General features: G+C 40.3%; 1 protein-coding gene across 1 annotated transcript in view; it reads right to left on the reverse strand.

The window, feature by feature from the left end:
• Window positions 1-15,649, reverse strand: part of LOC150096434 (metabotropic glutamate receptor 1-like) — a 112,656-nt gene extending 97,007 nt beyond the window's left edge. Inside the window, exons 1-2 of the mRNA XM_090409064.1 lie at window positions 15,634-15,649; window positions 6,478-7,258 (exon numbers count right to left, since the gene is read on the reverse strand). Of these exons, the coding sequence (XP_090265190.1) occupies window positions 6,478-7,228 (751 nt within the window). The 5' untranslated portion in view covers window positions 7,229-7,258; window positions 15,634-15,649. The remainder of the gene's footprint in view (window positions 1-6,477; window positions 7,259-15,633) is intronic.
• Window positions 15,650-19,206: the final 3,557 nt, after the last annotated feature.

A 19,206-nucleotide genomic window follows, 5' to 3' on the forward strand; every position in this document is an offset into this window, starting at 1 on the left:
TATTATAATCATATTTCATTCAGACACGAACTGATATCCACTTTACTTATGCAATTATTAGGAGCATTTTTAATATTTGCATTATATCTATTCAAACCCAATAGAAACAAAAATATGAACTTTTAAATTTTTAATAATAATAAAAAATAATAATGAGACAGATGAATGTGTTTTCTATTGGGAGCAATTGGTTTGATGAAATCCGGTTCTATATTTGTTATTTTAATCCGTAGATGGGGATTAATAATTATGGGGACGTAATTAATTCCTAAATTTGGGGCCGAGTTCTGGCCGCATTGTTCGGACTGATGTGTGGACTTAAACTTTGAATGCAAACGGCTCGAAACCATACGGTTGGAACAAGATTGTGCTGTCCAGCAGACACGCCCTAAAGGAAGTCAGTCGACAAATTCCAAGGGACACATTTTTGTAAAATTTCCTTTAGATTTTTTAGTTATCGAAAAATGAATTATGTGTAATAGACCTGCAGTTATGCTGCGTTACGAAGCAACGGATCACGCTCTACCGAGCAGATGGACCAGCGTGGGTGTGATGGATGCCCGGTGAACGTCTTTTACCAGAATGCGTAACCCCAACGGCGCAATTCGGAGATGTGATAATATGGTCCGGGTCCGGTTTTTCCTACTTTGGCTTCGACTCTCTGTTTGTGGTGCCATGAACATTGAACTCCGAGAGATATCTGAACATTCTGGACAATGCAATGCTTCCTGTGTTGTGGCGTTTCTCTGGAACGGACCGTTGTCTCCTTCAGCAAGACAATGCAACGTTCCATAAGGCTGCTAGTGTAGCTGCGTGTTTTGTGGACACGAGCGCCACTACACTTGACAGGTCTCCACAGAGACCTCATCTCAATCGTGTTGCGCATGTGTGGGATGAAGTGGAGTGTCAGTCATATAGTGTGAGAGCTAAAGTATCTCATGATGGTCTTTTTTAGCATTAAAGTGGTGTGAGCAGCAGAGAGAAGAAGAGAAACAGACAGAGCGAGAGAGTAAAAGAGAAGAGAAAGAGGTCTGTGGGGACCAGTTTTAGCTGATGACCCACTCGGCGCTTCTTAAGCTGTCGTCTGAATTTTCATTATTAATAACAGTAGATTGACTAAAATGACAAGCGCGATATTAAAATCCGAGCTTAAAATGTCATGAAATCAATGATGTTACAGATATATGCAAACTTTAATTATATTATTTCTGGGGAAACTCCCATGTTACTCCTCTTAATAAACTATTATATTTACGGCTATTTTGCCTGCTTCTGTTTAGAAGTGCCCCTTTAATTATATATTGATTTCATTAATCTGCGTGTAAATTATAATTTACACACAGATGAAAAGCGCATTTGCTTATTTTTAGTAGCCAAAAAATCTTACAACGGCCAAATGAGGTTTGTATTTGTATGTACACGTCCTTATCCTTATAAGGACTGGCTTAAAGGGGCGAAGCAAGAATGCTTTTCATCTTCTCCGTTATCTGTAGAGGACAGTGTAGGGATAAGGTGTTATTGAGCTATTAAAGCTCTGATCATGGCAGGAGGGTAACAGCAATAGCCGAGCCTCAGTTAGAACTTCATTGGCTACAGCATTGCCATCCATTACCCTCCAAGGGTATTAATCACCGCATCTGACGGTCGATTATGCTTCATTTCTATAACCCATTCCTGTATGTTGTATATATATACACACACACACATATATATATATATATATATATATATGTGTGTGTGTGTGTGTGTGTATATACACGTTTCCCGTTACTCTTATTTCTGTAAGAAATTTATTTGAAAATGAAAGGGTGTTGGAATGATTTTTAATTTATATTTTTTAAGAACATCGATTATTATTTAGCTTTTAAGATTTATAAATAATTTATTAATAATTTGTCTTGAGTAGTAGGATCTGGATATAACAACCAATTTTAATTGTCTGTTAATTACAATGTAGTATTTTTAAAACCTTCAACAAATCATTCTTTCGATGAATTTATTCAAGTTCCGTTTATTGAAATACCAAAACATATTTGTGGTGGAATCGATTGCTGCTTAGAATTAATTTCGTAAAAAGCGTGACTGCATAGAGAAGAAAGAGATATCATATTAGAAAAAGAGAAGAACTTCGCGGTCTCACCGAGACAGAAAAAAAGGGGAAAAAAGACAAAGAAGAAAGGAATTTACGCTTTTATCTATCTATCTATAGAGATAAACGGACTGACAGTATCTCCCAGAAGAAAGCCCTGAACATCACTCTGCCTTCCAAGCCATGCAAAGACAAGCAAAATTATCGGCAAAAGGTGCCCTACTTAGATCGCGGCATACACAAAGAAATATTTCAGACTCCCCCACAAAATATTTTTTCTCTTTGGAAAAAATATGCCAGGCAGCAAATTACATCTCTGCTCTCAGACTTGAAGATGACAGCATCACAGAAGATCCAAGTAAAATCACTTCTGAAATCCTACAATACTACAAGAATGCATACAGCACTGCAGGAACATCCCATCATGCCATTCACGAAATACTGAAAGAAACAAAAAAAAATCTCTGCAACAGATCGGAACCACTTAGAAAACAAAATCACGCTAGATGAGCTGAAAACCGCATGCACATCTTTGCCAAAAAACAAATCTCCTGGCCTTGATGGTCTCACGTCAGAGTTTTTCCAAGTCTTCTGGAATCAACTCGGACCACTTCTCCTCGAAACACTGCAAGAAGCCTACATCAATGGCCTCCCGCAATCCGTCACGATCTCAGTAGCACGATTAATACCAAAGAAGGGAGACCACACGGATATCCGAAACTGGCGTCCAATCTCCCTAATTAATACCGATTGCAAAATCATTTCCAAAGTTATAGCAAACCGAATAAAGCCAACACTGCCTGATGTTATTGGCCAACATCAAACGTACTCTGTCCCAGGAAGATCAATGCATGATAACCTCCATTTAATAAGAGATCTGATCCACATCTCAAACAGCCAACATGAAAACCTAGCACTCGTCAGCCTTGATCACGAGAAGGCTTTCGACAGGGTAGAGCACGAGTACCTTTATGAAGTTCTAAAGGCATTTGGCTATGGTCCTCTCATCATTGAAACAGTGCAATTGCTTTACAGAGATGCACACGTCTGTTTAAAAATCAACAACAGGCTCATTCGCACATTGTTATACTCTCGAGGGATCAAACAAGGATGTCCCCTGTACGGTCAGTTATACACACTGGCCATAGTACCCTTCTTAAAAAGAGTACATGACATCATCATCGCCAAACGAACCAGCAAAATAAAGCTACATCAAAAAACTACCCTATCAGCATATGCCGATGACGTCAATGTAATAATACGAAATGAAGAAGAAATGACAGTAACCGAGGAAGCACGCAGACTATATGCACAAGCCTCAGGGGCCAAATTAAATTCTGCAAAAACCACGGGTTTGTGGTCAGGCAGATGGAAGTCTAGAAATAATTCTCCGATCGAATGTACCTGGTCAAGCGAAGTAAAAAGATACTTAGGTATGCACCTTGGCAACACCAAAATATATAACACACTGAACTGGACACAGCTGCACAACCGTTTTAAACAGGTGCTAGGTAAATGGAACAGCGTTCGTTCCATGTCTTCACTTAGAGGAAGAGTACTAATAGTTAACCAGATGGCTGCGAGTGTCTTATGGCATACCCTCAAAGTACTCACACCTCCTGAAGAATTTCTCTACCACATTCAAAAGGAAATCAAACGTTTCCTCTGGAACAAAACTCACTGGACAACATACGCTCAACTCTGCAAGCCACTCAGCAAGGGAGGTCAATGCCTGATTTCCCTTGAAAACAAGATTAGATCCTTCAGGATAATCCCTCCTAAAGACACTTCAATGCAATCCCACTTATGTAACCACCTTCGATTACATCACGAAATCATCCACCAGAGGACTTACACTTTCCACAATCCGCTGAATGGCCAGTCCTCCACCATCTCCTCCTAAACTACCTCATTTTTACAAAGATGCTCTACAGCGATGGAAAAACACAGGACTTCATCACACACTCACAGGATCAACAGAGTCAGCTGTACTTACAGAACCACTATTTTCGAACAGAAACATCACATGTCTCACAACTGGCCAGCCTTCCTTTTCTTTTCCCTACATGGAACTGGGCAGGAATAAGAGTCATAGGGGACCTCCTAACCCAGACCCTAAAGTGGAAAGCATTCACAAGCCTACCAATGAAGAACCCAAAAACTGAAAAGCAATATCAACAGCTGCAAGCCTCCATTATAAAAGCCCATCCAGATATCGCTACACCTCACGAAATCCGTATTCCTTCTAGAAACTGCTCGGGGCCGATATTTCATCTAGTACAATCTGAAGCCTCGCTTCCAATTCTTCCCTCCAACTACAAGAAAATATACCACTTCCTCATGTCAGTGTCCCCATCCTCGCCCTTCTTATATTCAGCCTTAACACTCTCATCTACAAGACTGCATATACCACACAGTTTTCAGTGGGATCTTCTATATAAATTGAGGTGTGCCAAACCAGATTCCGACATACAGTGGAGGCTATGGCATGACATCTTGCCAACTCCTACTAAGTTCCACAAATTTCAGCTAAGAAAATCGGATCAGTGGGCACCTTGGAACACACATATCTAACCTGTCCTGCAAACAAAGCGATGATCAACTATACCCTGAATACAGCCGCTAGCACCTGTAACTACGCACACAGCCAAGAAGACTACTGGAATTTAGTCCACACAGAAGAAAACAGACACAGAACATGCAATTTCCTCTTAATCTGCGCTAAGGCCGTCATCTCCAGCTTCTACCTAAAACAGACAAGAAACAACACAAACCCTCATCTATATCCTCCGTCGGAAACTAAAAAACAGGCTTTCACCGGAACTTGAGTACGTCAAAGGAACAAGAACTGTCGCGAAATTCATAGAGGAGTGGGAATCCAACTGGTACCCTCTTCTGGATTGACGACGACAATACGCTTCATCTGAAAGATAACTCAGACTGAAACTGAACTATAAATTTTGAATTCATTTATTGCATTCTCTATTGTATACCCGAAAGGAAAATATTTCTTTCTCTGTAATACATATACTAACATATTTAAAATATGTAAATAGTCCTTGTTACCTATCGTCTAATGTATATTTTAACAAGTTGAATAGAAAATTTAAAAAAAATTAAAAAAACGGACTGACAAAACGACATAAAGGAGCTGAGATATGAAACTGGATCGCGATTAAGAACCAAATCGTTTGAGTGCATTCCAATGGAATCCTCCCAAAGAAACCGCCAAAGAATTAGCGCCATTTACCGTTCCATTGGCAAACGCATTAACCTTAATTAGACTCATCGCTCCCATCTACGCTTCTGCCCGCGACGACACGCAAAAAAACAAGCGAGCGAGGGACGAGGGTTTAATGAAGTGTTGAGGGGGTGCAAAATGTTCGCCTCCCAGATGGGCTCTCTCGCGGGAGTCTTAAGAAAGTTAATGAGCTTATTAATGCGCGGAGACACCCCACAATGTCAGGGCTTGTAAGTTCCGCCTACGAAACACGCTCCTCTTTGTTCGGCGTGATTAATCGACGTCCTCAAAACAAGAACGAACGAACTCGAGTATTCCGTTGCTTTGATTGAGAAAATCGTTAGCAAAGAGTACTTTGGTAGCGAATCCGCCTCCAAATCCATTCTATTTCAGACATAGAAAATTAAAAAAAATGGTAATTGAAATATTCCAAGTGGATTCAGCGGAGCGTAAGAAGAGTAAAACAGCCGATCGGAATAATTGAATACACGACATATCGTTTCGTGAAAATATCCTCATCAAACAGCGCTATCTACCGGGTATGCATACGTTGCATTTAATCGATGAATCCTTTAATAAAGAGCAAACGGTAAACGTCTTCTCCATCTGCTGTTAGAATCTTCTTCGTTACGAAGAAAAAAAAAAAAACAGATCCGATTGTCATCTGCATGACGTCATCACCATGGAGTAATATATCAGATTGTAACACAGATAATCTACGAACTACCTATAAGATGAGGTTTCTTCGCGTGAAATCATTTGTCAGACGCTAATTTCGGCTTCTTTCGCCTAATGAGGGAAAGAGTGCGCGCTTCCACCAAAGCCTATTGGTTATTTGTCTCCATCAGAAGCCTTAGTGTAGAGATTAACTCCATTTATTATTCTCATCTGAAATCCCCCCCCCCCATCCAAAGAAATCCCTACTCTGATGACGGCGACACACAGAAGCTAACTGTCCTGATTACTTGTGTAGAAGCCTTAAACACAAAAGATGCACGAGATGGATCTGAAAATGCTTACACATCCAAACAGTAACAGTTTGAGGAGAACCGAATTATGCTTGACACACGAATATTTATTTTAAAAAAAACACGAATGTCATTTTCGTAATATCCACATAATTGAGTGAATAATAAGAAACACTTACCGTCGGTATGAACGGCAGAGATGTAGGTCCACTTGTGTTCGAGGACGAGATCCACCATCGCTTGGGCCTGATGGTTGTCGGAGGGCACGACCCGCAAGAAATACTTGTAGAAGCTCTTGTCGCTTAAGGACCGACTCGTGGCCGAGTAACCGATCTGTGGAATGTTAAAAAGCTGTAGCAGATTCTGAACTTGAATGGTCACGGTGCTCGATCCGGGTCCTACTACTCCAACCAAGTTTTTGGAATGTTTCACAGGGCGAGAGCAGTCGGGATTTGGATCGGAAGCAGGCTGAGTGCCAGGATGAGCTTTTTCCTCGTTGAGGGCGATCGTATCCCTGATGAACTCGATGCTTTGCTCCAGAGCGATGGGGGAGTACCAGCACGAGTCCCTGATCTCGATCCCCAAGGTGATGTTCGGCAAAATGCTGTCGTCCTGGTTGATGTGGTCGATAGTCTGGAACGCAGCTTCCACTCTCTGGATCCCGTACTGTTCTCGGACGTCGCCACATGTCCTGGTTTGTGCTTGCTTCGCTCCCGGGGTAGAATGGACCGAAAACAGAGCTCCGATCGTGATATCTCCGGAAATAGTCGCGGTCAGCCGCTGGTTAGAAGATCCGCCCGTCTTCACAACGGAATTGCAAACGGTCCAGAAAGTGACCAGCAAAGAATACCTGTAACTTGCCGCTGGGGTCATTTTGCACACGGAACATTTGGACGCAGCTCTAATACGGCAAGTTGAAGACGAGGTCATCTGACGTAGCAGAATAATACTTCAGTTGGCCTAAAAAGAGACGAAACACTCGTAAAGGGCGTGTCTTACTGTGGGCGAATTAAAATGAATGGCTCTTAAATGCATGAAAATATTTGTGGTTTGTGAACGAGGTAATCACTGGGCGCGTTCTGTTGACGAATGAGTGAACCGCGGGGCCTGCGAAACTGTTTTTTTTCCTGTTTTTATTCATAACAAAAGTCGCATGCTTACATTCAATTTCAGTGTTTTAGAACCACACGCATAACTTTCTCCACTGTATGAAGAAGGGTGTGTGCGTGTGTGTGTGTGTGTGTGTGTGTGTACTCATCGATCACCGAAACGAATGCTACGTCATACGGGGTGGGGGGTGCGCTTCTGTGTCACACACAAAGGAGTTCGCGTAGAAGCAACACGTCTTGATAAAGGAAGCGACGGCCCTGAAAGCACCGTGAGCCTGGTCACGTGTTTGTCTTCAAGGTTGATGGATGATTTCTTAAAGGATTCGACGTCTCTCGACTTCCGCGCGAGTCCGCAACACATTTCTCCTTTCATTACGCGCCGTTATCTCGCCCAGGGGAAGTTCGGTGGACAGCTGCGTCAACAGCTGATCCGATCTTCGGGCAATCGATGACGTTTGAGATATCTCCAAGATGAGCAATTGCTTTCGAAAGCTGCCGTCACTTCAGCAGAAGCAAAACATTTTATAAAATGATGCGAATATTTAAAAAGGCTTGTACAGTAAATTTATCTTTAAGAGCGCTGACGTCTCATGATAATGAGAAAAGATATCAGACGTGCTGCTACCTGCCTAAACTAAGATCAGGTCTCATGCACAAGAATCAGACTTTCCACACAAAAACGTGGGTGCTTACATCTTCAGAACAGAGAAACCAGCCCAAGAACACATTAACAGAGATAACACACTTGGCGGTTGCTTCATCCTTAATTCCCTCCAGTTCGAATCCCTAATTTTGCTCAGCCTGTCTGTCACTGATGTGAATTTCTTCTCTCCAAGTTTACTTTACGTATGTCAACAACAATCAGTCAAATTAACAGTAATAATTAGAAAGGTTAAAAAGAGTGAAGGTACGAATAGACAATTGTTGAGTTTGATCACACACAGAACTCTAAATTCTGACATCCGATAAATTCTAAAACATTTATCCATCCAATTTGATTCAAATACAGTCTACTTGGTTTAATCCTTTATCCAAGTGTAAGCAAACAAAGTTTGCGCCTAAAGAATCTTCAGGACTGAGGCAACTCGTGGTGAAGGTGGCCAAGCCCTCGTTACTCCTTTTCTTAGTACCCCATAATGCAAAGCACATTTCCTTGCGGACATGTATATCGCTATGCATTAAGGGAAGGGCCACTACCCAGACCGGTTTCGACCTTTGTTGAGGTCTCATCTGTGGGAGCCAGACCCAGAAGTGGTGATACTAAGGAAGTACTTCAGGTAAACTTTGTTTGCTTACACTTGGATAAAATCCAACATATAATTAGTAGCATAGCCAAGTCAAAAAACTTTCAGATTTAGGAAAAAAGTCAAAATGGGATTTTTTTTTTTTTATGGAATTTATTTATGGAGTTTTTTTTATGGAATTTGTTTAGTGTAGAAGTTCTGATTTTTTTTTTTTTTTTGGAATCCACAGCTAAAAAAAAAAAATCAGAACTTCTACACTAAACAAACATTTTAATAATTCCATAAAAATCGATATTACTGAAGTAAGCCTTCCTAAAAGAGCTAGGAAATTTAAGATGTATCTAGATTTGTTCCTTCAGGACAGGATCTCGTTCCATCGTTTGATATTCCCATCACAACATACAAATGACCTTCATGTGATGTCGGTAGTTTGTGTTCCATTAAATCAAGTGAAATGAATGCTTCATTTTACAGTAAACTTCAGATTCCTTAGATTGGGCATTTATGGAATTTTTTCTCCAAATCAGTTGATCTGGACCAAGCAAGGATTGTGTATGATCGTTTTTCACTAACACGTAATCTGCTGAGCCAACGGTCTCCTTGTTCTCAAGAGAGTTCTTAACAATGCACACAGTATGGCTGAATGTAGGATTACGGCATGTTGAGAATCTCTGCATTGCATGTTATCATTACTCTCTTCTTCACTTTACTCTTGGCCACTGAGGATAAATAAATTATAACTTGGTGATAATTCATTTTAAATGCTGCTGTAATTATAACAATTGAAATGTCAAACGTTCTCTTCCCAAGGGGTTCCGTATTGTCTTAAAAACAAAAGCACAGCGCTCCCCCCCCCCTTATCTCGATCGATGACGTCATAAAAAGGCGCCAGTAACGTTACGTGGTCTGGTGTTTTGGCACGTTCCACCGAGTCGTGACTTTTATCCTCTCGTGTGCTCGAAAGTGCTGTCATCTTTAGGTTTTCTGGAAGGCGTTGATATTTCTTACATCCTGAGCTTGGTGCCAAAATGGATGCTGTCCAACTCTTTACAATGCAATTAGGTTAAAAAATAACAAATGGCGAGCCAAATGCGAATTTGCGTGAAGGAAAAATAACACGCAAGTTAGAAACAAAACCGGCGGATTCCGCAGATTGTAGTTTCAAAGAGAACGTCTTTTGTTCATGGGAAGAAATCAAGAAATATGACACGTTAGGGAAAAAATAAGCATTCTCGGGGAATAATTCTAAGGAATTTATTTTAAAAATATAATCGTAACTATTATATATTGTTAAATTTTATAATTTACCCTTACAATTATTCTTAAAATTCTTGAATATTCCTGAATTGCCAGCTTTTCTGAAGCTCAGATTTTATTCGTTTTGTGATTTTAGTCTGACTGCATTCTATTGCAATGTAGGGGATGGTTGACCTGAACAAACCCGGGAGACGAAGGCCAACATCGAGGCGTTCCTGAACCCTTTTAGGACCTGATCGCCCAGGCCAGGTTTTCCCAATTTGTTCACTGTCTTTATTGTTTTCATCCGTTGATTATGTTCTACAGGATTTTATGCTTTGTATATTGGTTTTTATAGCATTTGTAATATTTTAATATTTTTTTAGTATTTTAATATTATTTTATGTTTACTCTTGTTAGGGTTTTGGTGAATTTTGTCTCTTTTTGGGAGAAAAATCAATGAGTGAAAAGTCAAACGACCGTTTTAGAAGTACCCAGTGGGTCAACAGCTGAAATTGGTCAAATGAGGCTTCTTTCCCTACTCTATCACTCTTTGACTCTATCTTTTTATCTTCCTCTCTCTCTCTCTCTCTCTGCTGAATCTCAGTGCCACTTATATGCTCAAAAGGCCAACGATGAAAGACTTGAACTCACACATTATTATTATTATTATTATTATTATGAGGGTACCTCCATGGAGTCCGAAGCCTCATCACGGGAGATCCATTGACTCTGAAATATGACAATATTTCAGACTCACCGACTCTGGCAACCCATTCCACTCATTCACAATTCTTCAAGCAAAAAATCTAGTTCTCACACCCCTACTAACCACACCTTCATTGAACTTCCAGGGATGACCCTTTGACCCTGTGCCACCCTTTTATCCACTTAACCAGTGTCATGCCCATCCCCATTTGTTCTGATTTGGGTAAAAGAATTCCACCTGGTATTGTCAAACGTCTTTGGAAAATCCTGCAGTGTCATCGTGTAGCCACTTCCTTTATCCAACACAGCTGTTACTCTATTATAAAAAGTCAGTAAATTACTAAGCCATGACCGACCCTTCACCTTTCCTTGCACATTCTCGAAAAACCCTAGCTGATATCCCATCTAATCCTCAGTTGTATTTAGATTGAGATTTTGGAATAAACTACCAACCTCCAACTCATCCACCTCTGTTCCCATATTAGTGTCTGTCGCGTATGTTAAAGCGTTAACCTCATTAGGATGATTTGCCTTTGCAAAGCGGTCACTCAGTAGCTCAACTGCTTCATCCGCTTCTGTCTCCTCGTGACTATCATCACTCATTAAGGTCAATCTTCCTCTTACTTGCCACATGATGAAAGAAATCTTTGGGATTTCCTTCGGCCTGCTTGGATAAATTCCTCTTAATATCTCATTTTGCCTTCTTTCCCATGCTGTTCACATTTCTTGCCTGATCTTTGTACTGTTCATGTGTTTGCTGGTTACTGACCTTTCTCTTTATATACCCCCCAGAGCATTTTCTTCTGCAGCTCGTGCTTAATGATATTACTCATCCATCTAACTTCTACCGGATTAATCCTCCTTACCTTAGGTATACAATTTAATACTGCTTCCTCTAGATGACTCTTAACTATCTCCCATGCACTAACATCCTTACCCTACAGTGTTTTATGCCACTGTACAGATTTAAGCTTCTTCCTAAGCTTGTCATAATCATCCGCCTTGTAGTTCCGCAATTATTATTCCGCAACAAAATCCCCTTCAATAACCACCTCGGTTATGGAGAGCTCTTCTGATCCTATGACCCGGTCCAATACCCTCCCACCCCCAGTTCCCTCCATCACATGCTGCCTTAAGTAATTATCCCTCAGTAGGTGTATAAATTCCATTTCCTTCCCGTCATGTGATCTTTCTCCCTTCCAGTCTATGTATCTCCATAGTTGAAGTCCCTCATAATAGTCACTCAACCTGTACTCATTGCCCTAATTTGGCAATGCATGTCTTCCGGATCATCTGTGGAACTCCTGGCCCATGGCAACAAAGATAATAACTAACATCATCTGCTGTCTCACTTATAACTTTTGGCAAGGTTGCACTAACCAATGCCAAAAACTCACCCCTCTTGTTACTGATACTTCTGGCATTAGTATATAGAAACTGCAGCATCCGCTTAGTCCCCCACCCACTTTTACTTTCCGAATTGACTACCCTATTAAATATTTTTGCTTGCGAGACTGAATTCCTCACTCGCTTTATGGATACCTTCACACAAACTCACTTTTGCTTCCGCCTTACTTGCTGATGTTTCTCTGAATTTGTGCTTCGGCATGCTCGGTGAGCGAAGCTCTCTCTCTCCAGACGCCTAACTCCAAAACCCTTTAGATGCAGTCCATCCACATTGTACAAATCCGCCAAACAGAGACCGAGGATCCACAAATTCTACATCATTCGTTTTGCACAATCTACGTGTAGACTCATTGGCTATCAACACCCTTCTCCTTAATACGCCTCTATCACAGCCTGGTAGGAGACTTACAATCTTCACCTTCTCGCTCTTCAGTTTTGCCTCTTCTGACAACTCCTTGACATCTTCCTTCATAGAAGACTTCTCGCCTCTCAAATCATTTGTGACAACCAAGACCATTAGTGTCTCCGACTTACCTATTTGCATCCGGATGGTGTGACTGATATCGTGAATTTTTGCACGAGTGAAACATGATTTTGTTGCACTTTCATTAAGCACTCCCCTGACTACTGAGTCTCCATAAACATTTTCTCCTTAGCTTGTGTTTCTTTTTTTGTTCGCCCGTTCTTTATTACTACTCGGACTGCCTACTTCTTTCTCTTTATGAGCCTGCTAATCTCCTGCAGCTTCTGCAATTTTTTAGTTTCGCATTTTGTCAATGTAATTGCCATTCAAGCGGCATTTTCTTTATTAATGTCCATTTCGTCTTCCTCTATTTTCTCGGCCGCACGTTACATTAATTTCGACAATTTCCATCCTACCCTCGGTACTGTCCGCTCTGCTAACATTTGCTGCATTCTCGTAACCTAATAGGCACTCACTTTTGAAACATTTAATACTCTCTCTCTCTCTCTCTCTCTCTCTTCTTTCAATTTTCTTCCACATGCCCTTCAGTTTTTTCGACGAATACATTTCTCACCCACTGCACTGCCCAAAATCCCGCAAATTCAAATCACCCGCCAACGTTGTCTTTGCCGCCAATTGTTCTGCCACGCACTGGCGCCATATCCACAGAATCGTATTAAAATAATAAAAATAAAAACAAAAAATACGTCGCTTACTTTCAAACTAAATAACTCAGTCAATCACACGCCCGTTTAAAACCAAAACAACAATAAGTTAAACTTTCCTTAATAATTAGTTATTTTCAACTAAAATACGAAAATTATTTATCCTTCAGGAGTCTAAATCCACTCTACACACATAATACGCAACCTAATGGCTAATAACAGAACTGACCTTAACAGGACTGAGTATAATATATAAGAATGGAGATTTGATTACTTTTCTGTTTGTTGCTTCCACGTTCTTTCGAGTTAATTAATATTATAATCATATTGTAGTGCGCCGAGGTAGTATTTATTTTTTGTTTATTTTGTGCGTTTTACAAAGGTTAATAAACTCGCAAAACAACAGGAGGTTCTTTAATCGAAACGTGGATTAAACTTTCCAAGTTAGAGTGTGTTAGACACATATACGTTGTAAAAGGTTTCTGTGTCCAATGGAAGGATAATTTTCACTTTAAGGTAATTTCCAATTTAAATGCTTGTAAGTACCAATTTGTGTGCTATGAGATGGTGCAGGGGGGTACGAACAAGCCCTAATTACGGGTATTAATTGATCCTGTAACTCGATTACCGAAGAGGGCAGTTTACACAGTGGCTGCGAATCAGATACATCACGGGGAATAAATTCTGCTGGGAATTCCGCGGCCGATAATTATGGCGGTTGCGTCTCCTGTCATCAAGCGCCTTAAAGACGGTCTGAAGACAAAATCAGCTGAAGGGCGGATCGAGAGTTGACCATTATTCCCTCGTCAAGAAATCAGCTTCGAGACGCTTCGGGTTCGCTACACCGAGAATGCGGGGATCAATAAGATGAATTAGTAGCGCGTGCTTTGCTTTTCACGGAGGCAGATGCAAGTCGAGAGTGATTTCTGGACGAATATTATTTCTGTGAATCGCATATTCTGTGCTCAGAGTGTCTGTTTTTCTGAAGAGAAATTGCTAACGATGCATCTCAGAATATTCTGTTCATTTATTAAAAAGAACTTGCGATTTTGAAAATAATCCCACTTTCTTTTTCTTTGCGTGACCCGCTTACCTTATAATAGCATTGAGGCTTCACAATGCACTTCTATTAAACAAATGCTAGTTTGTTTGTTTTTTTATTTAAAAGATCAAGTAATGGCGGATATTCTAGAAACCGTTTTGCAGAATAGTTTCGGTCAAACTTCTAAAAGTTAAATTTGTTGATGGAGATGAGATTTCTTTCTACCACTTTGAACGACGCTATTCTGCGAAGTGGTTTTCAAAAACTATCATTACTTGATCTTTTAAATAAAGAATATCCCCTCGCAAAAAAAAAAAAACCGTAAAAGAATCTTTCTCAGTGTAACGCGATATCAGTAACAATCTGTTGAAGAAATTTGTTTTCAAGAAGGCTTTTCATAAACGCAAGGGTGACTGTAAATCCCCACCTCCTTTTCTGGATCCTAAAACATATTCTTAGGTGGCATTCTACATTCTCTCTCTCTCTCTCTCTCTCTCTCTCTCTCTCCTTATATCAGAACAGATCTTGATTAGTATTTCTCAATAATTCAGCCTAGAGCTGGTGACTTTGTTATCCTGTAGACTGCGTGTATATAAAAATTACGAATCAATCAAATAGAGGCGCACATAACTCATGAAATTATACTTTTCATTTGGTGTACACTTATTTCCAGTTACATTTGAATCAGCGCAAGGGTTTAATCCAATCATTCTGATATTCCCCAGAATAATGTTTGATAAGATCAACCATTTCTTAGGTGTGCGTTATCCTTTTCGGAAATGATAACAGCTGACCACTACTTTCTGTTTACGGCTTATATTGTCACGAATTACAAGAGCACAAGAATTTAATGGACCTCCTGACCCCGGGGATACCGAGCAATGGTTAACAAGTAACTTTTACTTACATAGTTTAATCACACAGCTAGTTAGGCTAGCTGATCTGTTACACGGTACAAAAGAATAAGAAGTGCGTAGTGAGTCCATTTCCTCTGGATTAACGCAACGCTAATCAGTATTGATTTTAACCGAAGACGACTTCATCTGCGTGACTGAGAGTACAATCCTAATATCTACAAAACGTTTTCATGAACGTATTATTTTCAAAGTGTATTCTGGAATACATCGTTATTGGGAAAATTATTCTGGTATAAGATCGCTGGGAATTTCATCTTACACTTCCTACGCATGCCTGTTGAAGACTATTCACTGAAATATCACGAGATTCCCCTTCTTGTAAAAGCAGTGCAATCCAAGGTGCCCTTTCACTTACAAACCGGATTAGGACGTTCTTTTATTCTTGAGAATTACAGGTGAAGTAGATGACAGTTAAATTAATGTATTTGTTCAGAATCAATCAATAATTTGACAGAAATATTTCGGCTATCAATAAAACACGTAAGCTATAAACTCGCAATTACAACAAAATCCTCCCCAGATGGATGAAATCAATCTTACTTACCGCAAGTCGATCGACGACGTTGAGTTGTCACACACATAGAAAGAAAGCGAAAGGCCCAGCTCAGCAAGATAAGAACGTAATACCACTCGCGCACTTGCTGCTTCCTGTTTACATGCAGCCTTCCACCTATACCCGATGTAACCTTGGGTTGATCGAAGACTTCCCTTCGAATTATTGGTTACCAATAACAGCTCATTAAATATTAATCCGCGGTGAACTATATTTTGTACTCAGAGGTAAAACAGAGTCATTCCATGCGTACTGGTTCATTATTTTATTTTATTTTTTTCTTAGTCTAATACGCTCACACAAACGCTATTTTCATGATAAGCAATGTTTAAATGGTCGTATATTTTCCTAATAAATAGAAAAAAAAATAGAAATTATACTAAAAGTCACTTTGCGTACTAACCGAGTTCGCACTGTTTTGTACAATTAACGACATCTAAACCAAGCTTACTTATATGTCCCATAATCTCGTAAACACACGCATTATAACAGCACCCCCTTATTAAAATATTGTATTTGAAGTAACAAAACCATTATCGCAAAGTTTGAAATTTATTAAGAAACACGTTCAAACATTTCATGCTCGTAGAAGTCACCTGAATTATCCTCCTCTTTCGAGGTCCTCTCACTATCAGCACATATATTACTTATAAATGACCACAACTTAGCAAAACGAACAAAATTCTTCATAACAAAATCTTTTTCCTTAATGCCACTTATTAATATAATAATAATAATAATTTCAATATATTTTAAATATATAATTATAATAGTTAAAAAAGAATAGTTAGAGAGCATACAACTGATCCAGAGTAACGGATGCCAAAGCTGGAGCAAATGAAGTTTTAACTGAGGCTCGGCATTGCCGTTACCCTGGGACGTTGAGTTTCGTTCTCTTAGGTTTCTTCGAAATTTTGCTCCCGGTGAGGGGGGGGGGGGGCTTGGATTTCGGGGAATTTGCCCTGAGAGAGTATTTTGAGTCTCCGGGGAGGGTGTTCTCAGGTGAGGGGCTGTGTCGGTGGATGCCTTTCCCTGGAGTATGAGCGGTTCTCCTCGGTGGTGGGGGAGCCCGTAACTGAATGGAGTCAACGCTGAGTTGAACGGTCTTTCTGACACTATGGAGTGGTCTAGGAATCGTCCTAATTTTTAGAGATGGCTTTACTTATTCAGTAGCCAATGAAGTTTTAACTGTGGCTCGGTTGTTTCCGTTATTCATGGGATGTTATTGAGCTTTTAGCACAATAACACCCCATCCACACAGATTTTATTCAATCAGATAAAGGGATAAAGAGTCAAGGACTCAGTCCATCTCTCCCCCCCCCAAAAAAACCCATTTATTATCACTATATCATTGTGGGCATTTCCATGTAATCCTATACTATGGACGAAACCATCCTTTGATGAAAGTAAAAACAAACGTGACCAGTAGCTTATCGTTACTTTTGGAATTCCAAAGTAGGAGTGTCGCCAGAGATGAAATATTTGGGACAAAGACAGTGGTTTTCATTTCCCAGGCTTCAGCGCCAAATTACAACAGCGCCAAGGAAACTGATGAAAAGGATATTGCAAAAGGAAGAACACTAAGATGCTGGCTAGGAACTAAAATCCCATAATTTGGTGAAAGTAGAAAACCAGGACATTAACAGCAACACAATATTATGCTGAAGCAATAAAGGAACTACAAAATATTAAGAGATTAAGCATCGGACTTAGCAACAGAACAGTCTATTCCACTTAACAAACAAAATCACTCCATTCGCCAGAGACTCCCACGTAAAAATACGGCTAAACATAGGAAAACATCCACAAACATGGATGGTCCAGAGTTTGGTCCAGTTCAAAATAAAATCGTGTCCCCTCATCCGGAAGCACTGAAGAATTTGTACGATCTTAAAACGATCATGTATTCACGCCATCTGTAAAGCCATCAAACGTATCTTCCGATCTTCTAACTACAAAATTGTACTCGCATCATATTACAAAATCACATCGATAAATTACAAAACGTACTAAAGCAAAAATCCTATAATAACGTGATCCATTCTGCCACAATGTAGTATTCAAATTTGACACCAACCCGAATGCAATATCAGCTATTTCGGAGTCGCAGTTCGTTCTTCGAAATGACGTGTATTTTAAGAGCAAACCTCACCACACCCGACACATCAAACACAAACAATACAAAATCGCCAAATCCCTACTAGTGAAATATCGTAACATTGCATGCGCACACAATTTTGCTCACACTCATTAGAAAGGACACACACACACACACACACACACACACACACACACACACACACACACACACACACACACACACACACACACACACACACAGACGGACCTGAATTGCCACGTGACAGAGTTCACATGACAATTAAATCAAATTGCAATCTTCTCTAGCCTTATAAGTCCTTATAAGGACTGGCTTAAAGGAGCGAAGCAAGAATGCTTTTCATCTTCCCGTTATCTGTAGAGGACAGTGTATGGATAAGGTGTTATTGAGCTATTAAAGCTCTGATCATGGCAGGAGGGTAGCAGCAATAGCCGAGCCTCAGTTAGAACTTCATTGGCTACAGCATTGCCATCCATTACCCTCCAAGGGTGTTGGATTGAATGAATCAATCACCGTATTTCACGGTCGATTGATTCATCCATTCCGGTGTCTGCCTCTACTCTAGTTAAAGTTCTTAAAAGAACTGGGCGATGGATTGAGTCCTTGACTCTTTATCCCGTCATCTGAATGAAGAGAATCTGTGTGGATGGAGTGTTATTGAGCTAAAAGCTCCAGTCATGGCTGGGTAACGGGCAATAGCCGAGCCTCAGTTAAAACTTCATTGGCTACAGCATTGCCATTAGTTACCCCGGAAGTCCTAAAAAGGACTTTTTAAAGTACTATATCCCTCTTCTCTAGTCCTTATACTTATAAGGACTGGCTTAAAGGGGCGAAGCAAGAATGCTTTTCATCTTCCCGTTATCTGTAGAGGACAGTGTATGAATAAGGTGTTATTGAGCTATTAAAGCTCTGATCATGGCAGGAGGGTAGCAGCAATAGCCGAGCCTCAGTTAGAACTTCATTGGCTACAGCATTGCCATCCATTACCCTCCAAGGGTGTTGGATTGAATGAATCAATCACCGTATTTCACGGTCGATTGATTCATCCATTCCGGTGTCTGCCTCTACTCTAGTTAAAGTTCTTAAAAGAACTGGGCGATGGACTGAGTCCTTGACTCTTTATCCCGTCATCTGAATGAAGAGAATCTGTGTGGATGGAGTGTTATTGAGCTAAAAGCTCCAGTCATGGCTGGGTAACGGGCAATAGCCGAGCCTCAGTTAAAACTTCATTGGCTACAGCATTGCCATTCGTTACCCCGGAAGTCCTAAAAAGGACTTTTTAAAGTACTATATCCCTCTTCTCTAGTCCTTATACTTATAAGGACTGGCTTAAAGGGGCGAAGCAAGAATGCTTTTCATCTTCCCCGTTATCTGTAGAGGACAGTGTATGGTAAGGTGTTATTGAGCAATTGAAGCTCTGATCATGGCAGGAGGGTAACAGCAAT

This window comes from Typopeltis vanoorti, chromosome 19 (assembly GCF_054136105.1).
Source record: "Typopeltis vanoorti isolate ZY-2024b chromosome 19, IOZ_Tvanoo_1.0, whole genome shotgun sequence".
NCBI lineage: Eukaryota > Metazoa > Arthropoda > Arachnida > Uropygi > Thelyphonidae > Typopeltis > Typopeltis vanoorti.